The sequence below is a fragment of the Rhipicephalus microplus genome, chromosome 8, assembly GCF_043290135.1.
Source record: "Rhipicephalus microplus isolate Deutch F79 chromosome 8, USDA_Rmic, whole genome shotgun sequence".
In the NCBI taxonomy this organism is placed as follows: domain Eukaryota; kingdom Metazoa; phylum Arthropoda; class Arachnida; order Ixodida; family Ixodidae; genus Rhipicephalus; species Rhipicephalus microplus.
Genome location: NC_134707.1, coordinates 124,205,807 through 124,225,383, shown reverse-complemented (window position 1 = coordinate 124,225,383; position 19,577 = coordinate 124,205,807). Strand labels below are relative to the sequence as shown.

General features: G+C 45.5%; 2 protein-coding genes across 4 annotated transcripts in view; one reads left to right on the top strand and one right to left on the bottom strand.

Moving 5' to 3' along the window:
- The window catches only part of LOC119165489 (uncharacterized), a 385,136-nt gene that overhangs the window by 163,771 nt on the left and 201,788 nt on the right, over positions 1-19,577 (top strand). The gene's annotated exons all lie outside the window — the stretch shown is intronic.
- Positions 1,965-5,611, bottom strand: LOC119164569 (uncharacterized). The gene is made up of 2 exons (XM_037416790.2): positions 5,457-5,611; positions 1,965-3,422 (listed from the first exon to the last, which is right to left on the bottom strand). The coding sequence occupies exons 1-2, from the start codon at positions 5,497-5,499 to the stop codon at positions 2,089-2,091; spliced, it is 1,377 nt and encodes a 458-aa protein (XP_037272687.2). The 5' UTR covers positions 5,500-5,611; the 3' UTR covers positions 1,965-2,088.

Below are 19,577 nucleotides of genomic sequence, written 5' to 3'. Positions count from 1 at the left end.
CTGGAGTAATGAATTGTTTGATAAGAGCAAAAGAAGAACCAGATGTCGCGGAATGCTAATTGCGCTACAAGTCTGCCGTCTAATGCTCCAACCTTTTACTAAAGCTTCATGTCGTTCGCCTATTAATTGTGGCGCAAAGCCACTGTGGGGGATTGTGCTTGTGCAAATTACAATATCGTCTGGCATAGTTCTACATCGTAGTATGCCATGGCACAAAGAAATTGCACAAAGTTGATTGATTGATATGTGGGGTTTCACGTCACAAAACCTCCATATGATTATGAGAGACGCCGTAGTGGAGGGCTCCGAAAATTTCGACCACCTGTGGTTTTTTAACGTGCACCCAAATCTGAACAAACGGGCCTACAACACTTCCGCCACCATCGAAAATGCAGCCGCCGCATCCGGGATTCAAACCCGCGACCTGCGGGTCAGCAGCCGAGTACCTTAGCCACTAGACCACCGCGGCGGAGGTGGCACAAAGTTTGTTGCACTTGTGAAGAAGATACCACGCTTCTCCGAAGGATGACATAGGATATCATATTGAATGCCTGCATACTACACAATGATTTATAACGTAGACGGCACCTTGCAAGTGTGCTTGCAACGGATACGCAGAGTGCTAATAAAGGCTCTGAAAGGCCTTACGTCCAGTTTTCGCTGTGACAGTACTGCGCGTTCAGCGAAAGCCTGGATTTTCATATGCGAAGTACTTCTTAGCGAAGAACTTTGGCGATTTTGAGCGTATCTATCTATCTATCTATCTATCTATCTATCTATCTATCTATCTATCTATCTATCTATCTATCTATCTATCTATCTATCTATCTATCTATCTATCTATCTATCTATCTATCTATCTATCTATCTATCTATCTATCTATCTATCTATCTATCTATCTATCTATCTATCTATCTATCTATCTATATCTATCTATCTATCTATCTATCTATCTATCTATCTATCTATCTAGCCACTTACACTTGAATGCCCTCAAAATTAGCATAGTAGGGTAGGATGGTTTGATGAATATGACGCGCTGATCAATACATGAATAATGCCACAATCCCGTCGCTTACTTTGTCAAACAACTCCCGCCAGACAGTGGCACAGACTCACGGGCGGGTATGTGCCTCTAGTATGCGGGTATGTGGCAAAGGTGATTGACACTTAGTATCTACCCAGGAACGACGAGAACACAACTGGGCAACTTTAACACGTGAGCGTTAAAAAATACGCGACATCGGTAGCGTCGACCTGACAAATGGAAGGATTAAATGTCATGGTTCCAGCTGAACTCAAACCCAAGAATTCTACGTGGCAATGAAGCATTTCATCACAGAGCTACGCCAGGTCTCGGAACTACTTATCGAATAGACGCTAATCTTCGTGAAACGTCAGTAGTCGTTACAGTGCTGCCAACCCAATTTTATAAACATTACATATGTACTCCTTTGATAGAGTGGTCACATTGAGTTCACGTCAATTGTGGTTAGTTGCCATGCGCTGAAGTTGATTTATGTAGCAGTGTACACGGCCAGCATCCTCGCTGGCATCAGCGCTTCATATCAGCTTCTGGTGTTGCTAATACGCAAGTTCCAGTTGGCATCTTTGTGCAAGTCGTCAATTCATGACGTGTAGTTCAATAAAAAAATTGCTACACGTTCACCTTCCCTCCCCATTCTTATAAGGTCAATTACCAGGTAAGTGGGATCTGCCGTTTTTTATTTTGGTCGCGGAATATTCGAAGTAACGGGCGATAAAGTACCTTTAAACTTCTTGCTCAAAATCACTTTGCCTCCTTTTTCAAGTGACATGTTCTTGCTGCACACCTATTATAAGTCTGCATGAAAAAACGTGTTCGCAAATACTAGCATGGTCGTTGGAATTCATTGTTGTTGCGTTTCTGCAACATGACCTTAGATAAATATTGAAAGGAACATGCGCTCTATAAATGCAAAAGTTTTCCATGAACATAACAGTGAATTTTATTTTCAAACGAGAATGCACGGTAGCCAAATAAGCAAGTGACACGACATATCGTATGCAGCTTTCGAGTTAGCTCTGAACTGTTGCATTCATCCTTATTACAACAGCACTTTCATTTGTGTTTGCGCACCCTGTGGCAAAACACTGCCTGAACTTCCTGAACTCCAATAGTTGCTGCCACTAGAGGCTCTTCCTGACGGGTAGATAGAATATCCACCATTTGAAGATCCACCGAATCCACCGTTAGAGCTTCCACCATAGCTTCCTCCGGGAGCTCCCCAGTTGTAGTAGTAACTCGGCTGTGAACCCCAGCTGAAGAAACTTCCACCACTTCCTGGCTGGCTTCCACTACCTTGTGTAAAACCAAAGGGGAACCCACCATAGTAGCCGCCGAGGTAGCCCCTTCGCCTCAGGTAAGTCAAAAAGCTGGATCTGACGCCGCTTCTTCTGTACTTCCTGTAAAGGCGCTGCAGTCTACTTGGCGAGAGACCAGTGACGCGGCACAGCATTCTCATGTAGGGACTGCTATAGTAACTCATGCCGCCATATCCACTTAGTCCTCCCAGTTGAACAAAACTGGGCAGACTGCTCACACTGCCGTAACTACCACTTCCGCTGCTCAGACCGTTATAGCTGTCGGTGTCGTCACCAAAGAGGCTGAAACTGCCGCCAATACCGCTTTGTGGAGCCCTGCTACCACTGAGGCTGCTGAAGCTGCTGAAGCTGCTTGGGCTTCTCGGAAATCCAGAACCGCCATTTCGGCTGCTCCAACTGGATGGACTAAAGCTGCCTACAGAAGTGCTGTCGTCGTAAATGTCATCGTACACGCTTGGCCCGACTCCGCCGAGGTCTCCGGTTCCTCCAAGCAACGGCATTCTGTAGAGCCCACCCGAAGGACTTTGGCCACCGAGATTGCCCCACGTGTACCAGGTGGCAGGTGAACCTACCATGCGGGGACCCCACAGTCCAGCGCCAGGTTGACTAACACCAGATGGTCCGGAAAACCATACGCTGTATGGAGAACTCGAAGGCCCCCAGTACCCGACAGGGCTGTTTCCGTACCAGCCACCGTTAGGTCCCCACAAGCTGCCGCTTCCGCTTGGCAAAACAATGGGGTAAAGAATGGCCCTCGGGCTGCCATAGCCGTAACCCCACAAGCCACCGTTTCCACCGAATCCACTCAGTCCATTTCCGATACCGTATACACCTCCGAGGCCGCCTCCGACACCGCTCAGCCAACTTCCACTTCCAAATCCACTGCCTAATCCGCTGCCGTATCCGCTACCGAAGCCGCTACCGAAGCCGCTCCCGAAGCCGCTTAGTCCGCTTCCGCTTCCATATCTGCTGCCGTATCCGCCTCCGAAGCCGCTACCGAAGCCATTCCCAACGCCGTAGTAGCCTTTTCCATACCAGCTTGCGATGACTTGCTGGCCTGCAAATGTAGTTTTGAGATATAAGACATCCATTGTGCACACGAACATTGTAAAACGTAGTTGGGATCCTATACCGAAGGAAATCATTGTTGGATAAAATTATGTGGAATTACTTCATTCCTGGCAAAGACATCAGTTATTACATCGTTGAACGGGGGCTATGAATGCCCGAAAAATGGTTTGTTTACCCTGGAAACAACATCATCGTACGTGTACTAAGCACTAACAATAAATCAAATCAAATCAAACTCCATTTCATCTCGGCAAGGAGAAAAAATGACTGCGAAATAAATGTGTTTTAAATACTCTAGCTGAACTAAGTCTGGCTCTCATTCACCGTTCGAAGTTTTTTTTTTCTCTTAGTTTGACCAAGGGACTGCTTTTGCTGATCTAAGTCAACGGCGTTCACATAAAACATTGCACGGCAGACATAAGCTCTGTATGCGAAATGTTAAGGAGTTAACACTGGTGTGGTTCTAGGCGCGCTCGCTGGACTCCTGGGCTCCTCTGCAACTACGAATTTGAAGGATCTGCTATGTTCGTGACAGTAAAGTGCAACGAATGTTATATTTTAAACCACTCTACTTCAATGTAACGATGTTGTTTTTGTGACCATCTTAAGTTGCAAGTGGTTCACCAGGCGCATCAATACCTCTACCATCGAAGATGCTACAAATAGTCAATTTCGACCCAGTGTTGCGGCGAATTCCCAGTACTGACTCGACTCGTGGCGATACTGTCAGAGTAATTATAGTACGCTGGCCCCCTCGATGGCCGACTGTAAGGCCACTTCAAGTTTGTGCAATGAATGGAACATTGCGCAACATGTGCTAGCCCTCTATAGTATTTATAAAGGAGTTCTAAGCGTCAGTACAATATTCAGCCAGATGGTTATGCGAGAAATTAGAATTATTGAAACGCCAAAAAGCAGCGCACAGATACGACACCAGAAGCCAGTCATGAATTCTAATGAGGTGTAAGCGCTAGAAAATGTAAGTGGAGATTGCAAAAAGGGAAGGCTCATGATAGATATAAGGAAATAGGTGATCAGGGTTGCAAGAAATGAATTGGTATGTCAAAAATGAAGGGCCTATTTGGCATTTCTATGAAATATCTCTCCGAGACAGAAGTTCGAAAAATATGAAATTTTTATTCAACGAAGAATTTTTGAACAAACCTAGTCTCTGCAACGACTGTTCTTACCATGATGGAGACTAGTTCGCTTCTAGAAACGTTGGCAACGTTAGCGTCTTTGAACATTTGTTTTTCGACAATTTTCATCACAATCTTTTTTTCCTTTTGTGATTTCAGTACTTCACGTATTCCATTCATAAACCACGGTTGTCTGAATATTCTAGATGTTGCACACAACTTATATCGTTGTTAGTATTACGAAAATTGATGTGCTTCGCAATATTTCCGTGAAAGGTTGGTAGTTATAACTTGACAAATGATTGTTTGTTCAACGATTTCTGCAGTCACTGTCGTGAATTATTATATTGAGGAGGACAGCCATTGGCACGGTGTATTGGAGAAAAACTTCAGTGAAAACTTGAGTTGATAAGCATTTTTCAATAATATTGAGTCTATTTTAATGTGTAGGAAAATATACTCAATGCTTTCTTAATTCTCCTATTTCGAAAACTGGTAATGAGAGCTTGCTTATATTCTTTTGAAGAGCACAGTTTTCCTTAAAAAATGTCACTATCAGTACTTTATGAGAAGTTTATCATAGAAATTCTATTGTGATAAACAGTTCTCTTTTCTTTTCGGCAGACAGGTTGCAGATACCTGCTCAACTGCAGTTTATGCAGACGTGTGTTAATTTAATACGGGCTAACCTTCTGCGATAATATTTAGAGAAAAGTTCTTTCCACTATACTGCTACTACACACTTTCAGAAATGGTTTACATATTATAGTAATATTGAGCGCTACAATGTAAAAATATAATAATTCTCATTAAAGAGACAGACAAATTATGCCGTTAAGGAGTTTTTAGAACTATGAACAAATGCAACTTTCCGCACTTACTTAGCAGGCTGAGGACCACTGCAGTCAAGCTTGTGGACTTCATGGTGCGGCTGCTTGGCTGCACGATTCTGTCTGCCTGCCTTGTAACGATGGACGCTTTTTATGCGAATTTGGCAGGTCTGTTTCCTCGATATTTTTAGAAGCTGTTTCCATAGAATCGTTTTAACCTTGCCTTGTGGCATTGTCGGGAGTTGGACGTAATATACGCATAATTTTTTTGTAGTAGGATGCAAATCACTTCAAGGATTTATATGAAGCATTGTTGCAGGGCTCAGTCATGTGCGTTTTTCAAGCCAGTATGAGGTTGAACTGTCACTCAAAAATGTCTCTTCAATGCAGAATGATAACATTGCCTTTTGTGTCAGTTCGACGCACAGGTGCATTTCTTGCAAGCCAAGCCATATAGACTCTGAATATTTTAAAGAAAGCAATGTTACTTGTTCGTTTTTATTTAAATTGGCCTTAATTTCAACGTAACTACAAAAATGGATAACCTTCAGTTCATAACTCTGTTACAAAACACGCAGAAACGATAGTTTAGTTCATTATTATGCATCAGAAACAGGCATATTTTATGTCTCAGATGATAATTATGTCCACCAAATTTTTGTGATATTGGTGCTAGTCAGCAATGATGACAAATATTTTCGGTATCTCATCACTGCCCTCTCGCCAGTGATGGAAATTGCTCCTTCAAACAGATATGGCACAGTTTTTCTATCCAACTTAGTTATAGTTTATGCAACTATCAATAAAGCACCCTGTCGCTGCTTTGTATATGTGTTTCAAAACACACCAGCGAAAAACAGTTTCTATCCTTGTTGCTATTACCACTTTATTATATGTATAATACTACATTATTGTAAGTCACAAGAGGTAAAAAGAGCGGTGTCGAAGGGTCGAAGTGTGAAGCTGGCTGTCTCTGGGAATTTTCTTTTTCTATCTTGAACATCACGTAAATATATTGTATATGTGCCTAACGCCTTTGTCCGCGTTTGCCGAAAAATGCTGTACCGTAGACCAGAGTGTACTAGCTCAAATTGGCACATTGTTTATTTAGAAAGGTCACCCTCTTTTTATCTGCGCTGAACAAACAAGGGAACTCTGCGAAAGATGGCTTCGTCGTTTGCATTGATTCGACTCGAAGGAAAACCTCTTCAAGCGTCCCAGAATGGCTTTTAACTACGTGTAACCACGTTTCCATGTGCTGCATACTACAAAAGACTTTTCTACGCTTAACCCCTTTTTCGGTCCTCCTTCGCCTCTACTCCGCCTGACGTTCTGCTCACTGGTGCAACACTATACATTTAAACAACTGAAAATGCAAAAAAAAAGAACACAATTACACATGCAGGAAAGCAGTGCTGAAGACACCTATGTTAGCTGCGCAGGTCAACAAGTGCCTGCTCACTAAAAACGCTTGAAATACAAAACGAAATACGTTATGCTTGAGCCATTGCATTCTCGAGACTGTGCGTTTTGCTTTTCTGTAGCTATCATAATTCCTGATGTTGTTTTATGTGCAAAGTAGTCGTGAGAGCGTTACGCAGTATACCAGTTCGTAAAGGACGTTGAAACTATCGGTAACACTGCTTGTTTGGCAATAGATAATCCTACCTACTTGGGGAAGGCGTTCGAAACCAGCAGTAAGCACATGAAACCTAACTGCTGGTATACGTTCGACTGGTTGGCACCGTGCATTCAGTCAGATTACAACAACAGTGAGCGTACTGTACACTCAAGCTTGAGGGCGTTTGTGTGTCTGAGCCGAACGTGCTGCCGTTTACCAAAGCAGTCGGAGCCCAGATGAAAATACACGTCACTATGTCATGTCTAGCAAACGAGCGACACGTGGCTATTACGTTATCAAATGACAGCCGTGCTGCGAAGTTTAACAAAGAGCACTGCAGAGCTCTCTGAGTTGCAGCTTGATGCTTAAAAAACAGTTGAACAGATTTCGACCATTCTGAATGTTCTCGTCTAGCAAGATCTTTCTGGTGCAATTGAAAATGGCAAATGAAATGTACATATACCATGTCGGCGGCAAAAAGGGCCCTGCAGTGACTAAACAGCGATATTGAATAACGTTTACGAAATACCAAGCGTATTAACAGTACCTTACACAACGTTCTAGTTCAGAACGACAATTTCAAAAAGTAAATCAATATGACATTCTATGCGTTGAAAGAAATTGCTGCAACTAACACCGTTCTTACTTTTGGGCTAGTTGTGGAGGCTGCAGCTTCCATGCGCATCAAAATGGGTGGCAAACACGAAGCTCATGCGCTCTGCCTTGATGGTGAGGTGCAGTGTCGAAGAATAGCCTGCAGTCTGCCTTAACCCGTAACGCTGGTGTTGTGAAGCGCCCATTTGCTGCCACAACTTTGTTTTTACCCATAAAGTACCCTTCCATGCATCATCCTAATGCTAAAGCGTGCACTACCATGCTGATAGAAAGCATGTGCACTATACGAGTGGAACAGTAAAATGCGTAAGTTGTAAAATCTATTCTGTGCAGGTGTATTGCGTTCTCGTACAGCATGACTCGTTTAGCTTGCGACCAGCAAAAGAAAAACGCATCAATAAGCATGGTGACTGTACGTTTACTCAGCATAATTTGAACGCAATAGCATTAGTGAGCTCGTTTCGAAGAAAATTGTAGTGTTGGCGTCGGCGTCGTTGGGACGGAAAAGTAATTTCGTCCGACATTGAAAATTGAGAAAGTTCCAAATAAAAGAAAGTTTTAAAAATTTTCGGTTCGAGTGAGATTCGAACTCAAGCCGCCTGAGTTGCAAGCAGGTGGTGTACTACAAAGCCACGCTAGTGCTTGAGACTTCAGAAAATCACACATTGTATGAATGTCATGCTTTTAAAGTAACCTCCTTAATGCATACAGTATTGCGTGGCGGAAGCGTAAAATCACGTCAGGCGCAAATACCTGTGAGATGCACCGAGGAGTGTTCCAAAGAGCTCACCCACTGCAAAGCGCTCAGAAGTATTTATTCATCAGCTGCAAAAACATAAGCAGAGTGAACAGTTGCATATGTGCGCGTGTTCTCTTAGGGACGCTTAGTTGACTCTTCGCTGATTCACAAAAGGAAGAATTGCAACGTAGTAAGCATCTAAGAGCTCGACTTGGAGTGAAAATTCTAGAGAACTTTGAAAAGGCAAGTGTAACTAGCGCAGTCATTCGTTTCTTTACGCCACAGCTGAGCTATGCACCGAGAAGAGAACGTAGGATAGCAAACCAAAAGACGGTGGGCCTGGGGCACGATTACCTTACCATGTTCTGTTCACGAAAACCAAGCTCAAGCATCCTCCAAGTTTATGTGCTTTGTGTTCATTGTTAATCACTAATAAAAAATCTTTGCGGTCTAAAAAACCTGTGCTCTCTTTATACAAGTTGAAAATGTTCTATTAAGATCAGGGAATTGTAAATTTACCTTCCAGAGTATCCCGTAGAACCTCCACTTCAAATCAAGTCAATTTCATTTGTTGTGACAAACACTCAACATGTACTTTTTACTACAGATTCAGCTATGACGCCTCATGTTATATGTAGTGTTATTTTTTGTTAAAGAACCAAATCCACAACAGAGCGCATGTGTTTGCTAAATTGCTACTCACAGTGCCGTCTAGCTGCTCCAACAATTTTCGTCACGGCATTCATCTCACCAAAATGCCTCAAACCTATATTGTAGTTGAAATTTATCTAGCCGCTAACGCCGGTGTTAGGAGTAAAGTTTGCATTTGGTTGGTTAACAGTGAAACATAATCTTTGGGCTTTAATTACCTGTGAAGTAGTCTGCATTGCGGCAAAAGAATCGAACTACGAAACTGTGACAAAATCACCGTCGTCATTGTGCTTTAGTCTGTACATCTTTTGCTGCATTGAGCAAGGGCGATGACTATAAGTGTAGAGTGCGTGGCCCCTCCTGGCAACAAAAAAGGAAATTGGCAGATCCCGCGTACTGTGGGAATCAATGATATGCGAAGCACGAAGAAGGAAGGTTAATATGTCACTTTAAAGTGAACACAATGTTACAAGGTGGACGTAAATTATGCCGCACTTGACTTCCATGTGAAGATGATCATGTTTGGAAGTGTCATTTACCTTTTTCGTCTGTTCACGTCACGCAATATCAAACTTTGTACATGTGGAGCAAGCGAAACGGGCGCAAACACGCTATGAGCGTAGCATGTAATCATGTTTCACAATACGCGCATATCGTTTATCATGTTTGGACGTGTTATTTACTTTCGTCGTCCGTTCACGTGACCTGATACCAAATTTGGTGTATGTGGAACTAGGGAAGCAGCCGCAGGCACGCTCTAAGCATAACGTGTAGTTATGTCTTACATGACACGCATGTCATGATTATTATGTTTGGACGTGTCATTTACCTTCGTCGTCCATTCACGCCACGTGATACCAAACTTGGTATATGTGAAGCTAGCGATAGAGCCTCGAGCTCATCATGAGTGTTATATGTAGTGATGTTATTACATGACACGCATATCTTAATTATCGTGTTTGCACCAGTCATGTAATTTCGCCAATAATTGACGTCCCGCAATACCAAATTTGGTATATGTGACGCAAGCGAAACGACCGTGTGCGCATCATGAGTGTGGGCTGTAGTCATCACTTGTCATAACATGAAAATAATGACGCGCTTGTCATGAGTTCCGCGTTGCGGTCTGTCACTTATGTTCGCTATGCAGTCAAGTTATACCATACGAGTTTTGTGAAATGTCATGTGAACCAAACCACTGAAAGAGCAGCAAGACCATGAAATGTAAACCATGATTTTAATGACATCCATGTCATGATTTTCATGTTATGACTAGTCACTAATGCTCATAATACAGGCGTGTTATGGTAAACGAAGTTTGGTATTCATACCATTATCGATACGGGCAGGATAGATAGATAGATAGATAGATAGATAGATAGATAGATAGATAGATAGATAGATAGATAGATAGATCGATAGATACATAGATAGATAGATAGATAGATAGATAGATAGGCTCACAGTCTTCGCAATTCACTAAAAAAATGCTTCCATTTAATAAGCTCACTCTTTTAGGCAGTCAGGAGTGCGTTATGGTTAATGGCATCCACTCAACGCTTCCAAAAATGTTTCAGCTCTGCTGTTTGTTCTTAGCTTCTCGCTAGCTGATTTTATGGGACCTCAGACTTCAGAATCGCATTTTTTTCTTCTTGTTTTCATTCTTGTTGTACTTTTTCAAAAATATGTCTGTTCGCAATATTATTATTCGCGTTGTCTTATACACACCGTGCTGAAGCGAAAAAGGGCACAGCATCATGGCACCACACTGGAGAAGAAAGTATTTTTGGATGGGCTTGCTGGTTCATGAAAATTCTTGCTAGGAGCGCAACAAAGAGGCCGCTCAGAACACAACCCTGCAGTGTTTTCTGTGCTTTCTTTGCTGCTAATAATACTTTGCTGCTAATATTATGTTCCAATGTTTTGCTATAGCGTTCGAAAAGAAACAATTAGATGCAGACACGCGGAAGAATTTTGATATTGGGGGAACAAGAACACGATAAAAAAGTAAGCAACAAGTGATATAGATATAATGCAGCCCTGTAGCTTGTTCTAGACACGTTATGTCGATCACACAGCTGTTTGTTTGTGAAGGGCTCAGTGTAAGTTACGCGCAGTTGACGTCTAAGTAAAGATTTGAATTTTTAGCTCACCTTAAATCTGCCATTGACCGGATTCGTTTACTTATGTTTTCAATGTAAAGCGACAGATGTGCTTTAAGTTCCCGTGAAATTTTAGCCCTCTATCAATGTTTAGATTTGGATCTTTCATAAAACTCTTCAGCTAATAATTTTGAACAAAGCTATTATGGTAGCTATAACCTGCTCAGCTTTACTACAGATATATCTCCGTCCTATTCGTTCATGTGAAACATTAGCAAGTACAGAAGAGAAATTTTCAAGTCTCAGCGGAAATACCTAGCATGATTGTAGCAGAGTAGTTCTTATGCCATTGGTGGTAACAAATTTTGAAGTAACATAATAGCCTGGTTGAATTTCGCAATCATTAGAGTGAAAACAATGGCAAGGCTGCAATCTGTACGAAAGTTCTACCAGAATGTCGGTAGAGCGAGTTATGTGTAAAAGCAGACGAAGTTAGACAAAACATCGGTGCTTCAGAATACAATGTGGAGCAGATGATTAAGCGCTCGTCTTCTCTTTCATTGTCCTGCTTGATTGATTGATTGATATGTGGGGTTTAACGTCCCAAAACCACTATATGATTATGAGAGACGCCGTAGTGGAGGGCTCCGGAAATTTAGACCACCTGGGGTTCTTTAACGTGCACCCAAATCTGAGCACACGGGCCTACAACATTTCCGCCTCCATCGGAAATGCAGCCGCCGCAGCCGGGTTGTCCTGCTTGCCTGAATTTATTGAAAACGCTGTTGACAGCCAAAAAGTAGTAGAGTGATGCCTACCAAGCTAGCATCGGAATAAAATTCACATTCTCATCACAAGAGTGGAGGAATGAACGTGATAGGGACAAGTTGGTGTATCACGCGAACAGCGGCAAAAAAAAGTTTACTCACTGAAAAACAACTATTGATAATCACAAGGTGCGCAGAGAGCCCCGTACAAACACTATATGTAGGCTCAATTTTGCGGAAGTCTATTGGCATCGCCCGCGTCCCGGGTGCACTCAAGCAAGGCCCTTTTGGCCGTCAGGTCAGAGCAGCTGAGCAGGGCTGCCTCTCAGTCCTCCCGGGAAGGGTTGGGTAAAGGGGTTAGATTTCACGTGTTTTCTTGGTCAATGCTTGCAGTTCGATGCTACAGCACAAAATACAGACGAAAATAACACGCTCAGGATGAGCGCCAGTTTATCACGTCCACAGTTCGATACTTAATGCGCTGATCAAAAACAAAGGGTGCAGAAAATCAACATGCTTGGGATGAGCGCCAACTAACAACCACCTTAGTTCAGTACTGAACACACTGCTCAAACACAAAGAACGCACGAAGATTACGCACAGGTATAAAGAGAACGAGCGTAGACTAACGAATTTCATAGTATTTACTTCACTGTGTTTCAAAGCGCACTCGTTTCGAAAACTCTGCAGCAGGTGACGGGGATCTCGTGCGCTCTGTAACGCTAGCGCAACCTTCAAGGTGAAAGCACAAGACTTACAGATCACCCACATCACAAAATGAAGGCGTGCACGCAAGAACCACGCCACCCCGAAGTACGAGTACTTCGCCCCGTATAGGGTGAAGTACACGTTGCACAAGCGCATGCGTCGCATCGAGCGGGTGCGCCTACGCCTAGAGCGCGGCCTTCGTGCCATCTCGCTGGTAATGCAGAAAAAGCGCTTAACATCACCGACACTAGTGTACCACCAGCGGTTATAGTTACGTAATATTAACTCGCCGTCGGCGTGCTTAAGAATGTGCGCTGTAGTGGCCGAGCCGTCTAATGCCCCGAGCAGTGGAGTGAGAGGTCGCCCGTTCGATTCCGGGCATTGCAAAATAATTTAGTGAATATGTTTTGTGGCTATTGATATGCATACAGGCATATACATATGCGCGACATTACAGCGATAAAGACAGCGAAAATTAGCCGAGAGTGTCCGTATTATTTCTATCGCGATAAAAGGAAAAACAATGCAGCCATGAACCACGGCTGGATTTGAGCGACACATCAAAACTCTGTCTTCCGGCCTTCAAAGTGCGCCTGTGTTCACGTCCCGCCACACGACCATGTTTTCACTGCTATGCTTGAGTTACCATTCCGCAAGTATCTCCTAGATGAACCATTTGCCGTTACTAGCCGGCGCTATAGTCGTTGTGTTCACGAGTGAGGTCTACGTAAAAAAAAAGAAAGACGCGCAACTAAGGCAAACAATTCCGAGACCCCAAGCAGCAAGCAAACGCGTCTGTATAACTACAGGGCATGATTGCTGTGCCTCTGTATTATATAGAGGTGATAAATCCGAGAAACGGAAAGTGGTCGCCATCTTTCGCAGGGGGAGATTCGACTGGTGCGCGTGATAAGCAATCCGCACCAGTGTTCTTGTGGCCATACTTCTGTACGCTCGTTCGACGAACGGTTGCAGCCTCAGAGTTGACCTAAAAAGTCGCCCTGAAGGATCTTGAGGCTTCCCAGCCAGAGTAGTGAGTGGCGGTCACTCGCTGCTCGGAACTGACTACCGTATAAGTATCGTCAGAATGTTCCTATCGCCATGTTCTCACGAGACAATCTTTTTCCGTCGCTTTGTGGTTAGCATCAGCCCTCGGAAAATTGCCCCTGACGTATGAAATGACCCGTTGCTCTTCATTTTGCCACTGAATGAGAAGTGGTATCGGGCCCAAATTGCTCGCGTGCCTGATAATGCGAGTGCCCGCTTTGCGTCGAAGTGTGCAAGAATCGAGTGTTTTGGAGTCGTCGTGGTAGCTCGCTGAATGCCCCGCTGCAGTGGTCTAGTGGCTAAGGTACTCGGCTGCAGGTCAGACCCGCAGGTCGCTGGATGTAATCCCGGCTGCGGCGCCTGCATTTCCGATGGAGGCGGAAATGTTGTAGGCTCGTGTGCTCAGATTTGGGTGCACGTTGAAAAACCCCAGGTGGTCGAAATTTCCGGAGCCCTCCACTACGGCGTCTCTCATAATCATATGATAGATCTGGGACGTTAAATCTCACAAATCAATCAATCAGCTCGCTGAATGTACATTCTTGTTTGCTTGCTCAAATGAATTGCACGCCTTTTTTCGCAAGCTGTGTCAGTGGCTCAGCAATCATCGCATTTTTTCCAAAGTGTCTATAATAGGTGCCAAGCGCTATGAATCGTCTAACTACCCTTTTATCTGTTGATCTAGGAAGCTTTTCTCCAGCTGCTCTTTTGTCAGGGTGAATACCTTTATAGGTAACCACATGGAAGAGAAAGAGCAGTTTATGTAAGTTCAAATGACACTTCTCTGGCCTAATCATCAGCCCTGCTGAACTGATAGCTTTAAGCATAGTTCGCAGCCGTTCCACATGCTGATCGAAGCTGGTCACAAACATCACATCATCAAAATCAAGAAGGCAGTACTGCCATTTTGACACAGATAACACAGTGTCCATCATTCGATGAAACCTGGCAAGTGCAGAACAGAGGCCGAATTGAAGTACCCTAAACGCTACTCATACGCCATCTCATGTTCTCGCGCTATAACTATCGTCATGTCATACCAACTAGCCTAAACCGCCACACTTTTTATTATCCATCAGGGGAAACAAATTATGTATTCTCGCTATCTTTTTTGTCCACCTCTATCTTTCTATCAACTCGTGAAGCACCGAGACGAGAATGATTTCAGATCTCGTACTGTGTTGAACTCTCATAGATTCTTGGGAGCCAATAGACGCCCACTTGGTGGCGTCGTTCGGTAGTCTATGCAAACGCAATAAGTGTGGTACCTGCTATTCAATGGCCGCACAGGCGATGAACTGGGCCGTGGTTGAATTACGTCGTCTCTAAGCGTTTCGTCCACCTGGTCTCCGATTACCTCCATCTTTCTTAGTGATACTCGATAGGGATGCTGGAGAACAGCTCTCGCAGACTCCTTGGCTGTGATGGTACTCTGGCGATTGTTGATTCTGGAACTTTTAATTACGTAGAGATAAAATGCGAGATGTTTCATTGTCATTGCTCTCAATTTGCTGCTTTTGGTTCAATGATAGCGTAGCCTCGATGTGGATGAATGTGAGTAGGGTGTCCATGCTGTCAGAGTTGAGTGGTGCAGCCTTTTAAAAACTGAACTTGGTACATTTAACGCTATCGTTCAGGTGACCAATGACACCTATTTCGCAACATTTTGCATATGATTTCAAAAACTAGCCAGACAGACATTTGTGCACGCAGCTGCGAAATACCTGTTACACGGATTCATTTTCTTAGTATTGGCGCTTAGTAATGCCATGTACCTTTTCTCAAGATTTGTTATTGCCCCAATATACTACACAATTCTCAAGGTAAACAGCGCCTGCATTTTTCGAGAAGCTTCAGAACTGTAGTAGATCATTTCGATAGGACCATGCCAACTCCGCGAACTGTACAGATTCTTCTGGAACCTACGTCACCGTTAGCGATAACGCTTGAACATTTGATGACAAGTGTATAAATGCCGACGCGCTTCGGCGCTTGTCAGTTGATCGACGGCCGACGCTGCATGCACTGCTATGAGTGCAACTGGGCTAACATAACCTGACTTTCTGTTTAGCGGGCACAGGTTTGCCCAAATAAACAGTTTGATCTGATCATTCTCTCTCCTGCTTTCAACCACGTCACGACCCCGTGACATCTGGTGAAGGTGCTGCTTCGTTCATGTACCGGACGCCCCCGTCAAGCCGCGAACCCAGCCCACGTAGCGGAGAAGACACCGACGCCAACCAGGAGCTGCGAACAAGCCGCTTGCAGCAAGGTATACCAGCCGAGCAAGGGCCTCGACAAGACAAGGTACGGAAGACCAAGGTCATGACCTCTGCTGCGGCGACACTGACAAACACAGCGTCCCAGCCCGCGATCGTCACGCATCAACCCAGGGAACCACCGACTTTCCGTGGGTCGTCTTTCGAAGACCCCGAGACCTGGCTAGAGACATACGACCTTGTGGCCGCCCTAAACCATTGTTACACTGAAGAAAAGCTCCGTCGTGTGTAGTTCTACCTGGAAGACACCGCAAGGACCTGGCTCGACAATCGGGAATCTGTGCTTCAAACGGGGGATGTCTGCTGCGGCGCATTCCTGGAAACATTCGCCAGCGCCGCTCGAAAGGAGAGGGCCGCTGCTTTACTAGAGGCCGGAGTTCAGCTACCAAATGAAAATGTCACCATTTTCATAGAAGAAATGACCCGCCTATTCCGTCACGCTGATTCGGACATGCCTAAGGAGAAGAAAGTTCGTTTTCTCATGCGAAAGGTCAAACAAGAGCTCTTCGTGAGAGTGTTCAGGAATACACCGAACACCGTCCAAGAATTCGTGTCGGGGGCGACCACTATCGAAAAGACCCTGGACATGTGCACTAGGCAGTCTAATCGTCGTCTGACTGCGCTGCTGCTCAAGCTGTTGACTCCAAAGACCTGCGTGAAACGATCCAAATAATTGTGTGGGAAGAGCTGCGCAAGCTGTTGCCTTCGGTGCATTCTCAAGTGGATTCGATCGCCGACATGTGTGAGAAGGAGTTCGGCAATAACTTCTAATTCCTCAAGCACCGCGGCCCGAGCCGGAAGCTATGAGCTGCGCCGCTGTAGTGCGCCACAACGTTCTTCCTCGTCCACGCCAAAACGCAACCCTGTCACACTTCCGTCGCCAGACACCATCGCCGCCACCACCCCCACTGACGTCCTACCGTTCGCGAGTGGGCCAGCGCAGTGCGCCGAGGAAAATTGACATTTCGCGTGAACCGGACAACCGCCCGCTCTGCTATCACTGCGGCGAGGTCGGGCACACCTATCACCGTTGCCAGTACCGACAGATGGGACTGCGTGGCTTCGCCGTCAATGCGCCATGTCTGCAGCCAGGGGAACGGCCACGCGACATCGCTGACTACCTGACAGAAACTCAATGGGCACCACGAAGTCCTTAGCGTTCACCGTCGCCCAACCGCCGCATGTCAGCGCACCACCAGCAGTACTCTGGCCTAACGCGGGGCCGGTATCCTAGCCCGTATCTGGGAAACTATAGGCAGACTGATGGAGGTGCGGTTGCTGTGCGACGAACTACCGAAAATCCTCCTCCGATAACGACAACGCAATGAAGCTTTCTGAACACGACGCCAACCAGGCAAAGTCCTGACTACAAAGCCTCACTTACCGAAGGTGAAGAGACGACGCAACATGGAAGCAGCGGAACAAGCCGACGCAGCCGTGACCCGATGCCACGCCCTAACTAACAACGCGAGACGGAGAACTAGCGACCTCGACGTTATTATCGACGGTCACATGCAGTTTAACCACTCTCGTCGATACTGGAGCCGACTATTTCGTCATCAGCGGGTCGTTCGCCGCAAAGTTGAGGAAAGTTAGGACAGCTTGGGAAGGCCCCGAAATCCGCACAGGCGGAGGTCAACTAGTAGCGTCGGCAGGAATCCGCACACCAAGAGTCACTATTAACGGCCGTATTTATCCTGCAGACTTCGTAGTCCCACAGCGTTGCTCGAGAGATGTCATCCTTTGCATAGACTTCTTATGCCTCCATGGTGCAGTCATCGACCTAGGAACTCAGTCGATAACGTTATCCACAGAAGAAGCACTACCGCTGGGCACGCCATAAGGAAACCACGCCATAAATGTGCTGGAAGAACAAGTCACCATTCCGCTTCGCTCCAGCTTCATTATTTCTGTCGGCGCTCCTAAATCACCTGACTTGGAAGGCGTCGTTGAAGGCAGTGTGCATCTGTTGGTCACCCGTAATATTTGTGTCTCAAGAGGAATAGCAAAGCTGCGGGGAGGTAAATAAACGGTTATGCTCACGAATTTCAGCAATGAGTACAAACACGTGAACAAGGGAACGACGGTTGCATACATCGAATCAATTGTGGAAGCCCCTAGTGCTTTTGCCCTCGCCGATTCTGCGGAACCTGCTCAGAGGAACCAAGCCCCTCCCTCAGCTTTTGACGTGAATCCCAGCATTCCGAGTAATAAGCACGAACAGCTCAAGACCGTGCTCCTGCAATACGAAGATTGCTTTTTGTCGTCATCGAAAATTCGGCAGACTCCAATCACGAAACATCGCATCATAACCGAGCAAAATGCCAGACCACTTCGTCAGAGTCCGCACAGGCTTTCGACGCGAGAACGTGAGGCCATGAAGAGACAAGATGAAATGCAGCGGGATGACATCATCCAGCCGTCCAAGAGTCCATGGGCGTCCCCCGTGGTGTTAGCGAAGAAAAATAATGAAACCTTACGTTTCTGCGTCGATTATTGCCGCCTGAACAAAATCACAAGAAAGGACCTGTATACTCCCCCACGAATGGACAACGCATTTTATCGGCTTTATAACGCAAAGTACTTTTTGTCAACGGACTTCAAGACTGGCTATTAGCAAATTGAAGTCAACGAAAAAGACTTAGAGAAGAGGGTATTTATAACACCGGACGGCCTCTTCGAGTTTATGTGATGCCCTTCGGTCTTTTCTCAGCGCCTGCCACTTTTCAACGTTTTATGGATACAGTACTAGCAGTATTAAAGTGGCAGACTTGCCTTGTGTACATGGACGACGTCGTCATGCTTTCCTCGAGTTTCGACGAGCATCTTCGGTGCCTTGAAGCTGTACTTCAAGCCATCAAGACGTCCGAACTCACTCTGAAGCCAGAAAAGTAAAGATTTGCTAATGAGGGGCTCTTGTTCGTGGGGCACGTGATTAGCAAGTCTGGAGCTCATCCCGATCCACGGAAAACAGCCGCCATCGCCAACTTCCCGCCGCCTACGGACAACAAGGCAGTGCGCGGATTTCTGGGTCTGTGCGCCTGTTATAGGCGGTTCGTTAAAAACTTCACCCACATCGCCAATCCACCCACTAAAACTTCACCAAGGCCAAGGTGTAGTTCAAGTGGGAAACGCCGCAGGAACACGCTTTCCAGAAGCTTAAACATCGCCTCCAGACGCCTTCGTTACTTGCCCGTTTCGACGAATTCACCGAGACAGAAATACACACTGACGCAAGCAGCGTAGGTTTTGCTCCGTTCTTGTGCAGAGGGGTGACGGACTGTAAAGGGTTGTTAGTTACGCCACCCGATCGCTATCGAAAGCGGAAGCCAATTATTCCACCACCGAAAAGAAGTGCATCAACTGGGCTACTTCGAAATTTTGCGCCTACGTCTACGGCAGGCTCTTCAAAGTTGTGAGTGACCACCACGCCTTATGTTCGATAGCTACCTTGAGGGACCCTTCAGGTCGCCTCGCACGATGGAGCCTGAGACTTCAAGATTATGACATCACCGTCGTTCACAAGTCCGGAAAGAAACGCTCCAACGCCGGCTGTCTCTCTCGTGCGCCTGTCGACCAACCACCGCCCGACGACCCGGATGACGACTACTTCTTGGGAACGATAACTTCCGACGACTTCATT

Coding starts and splice junctions, on each gene's coding strand:
- LOC119164569 (XM_037416790.2), bottom strand. CDS start 5,499: ATGAAGTCCACAAGCTTGACTGCAGTGGTCCTCAGCCTGCTAA. Junction 3,423..5,456: donor AGTGGTCCTCAGCCTGCTAA/GTAAGTGCGGAA, acceptor CTACATTTGCAG/GCCAGCAAGTCATCGCAAGC.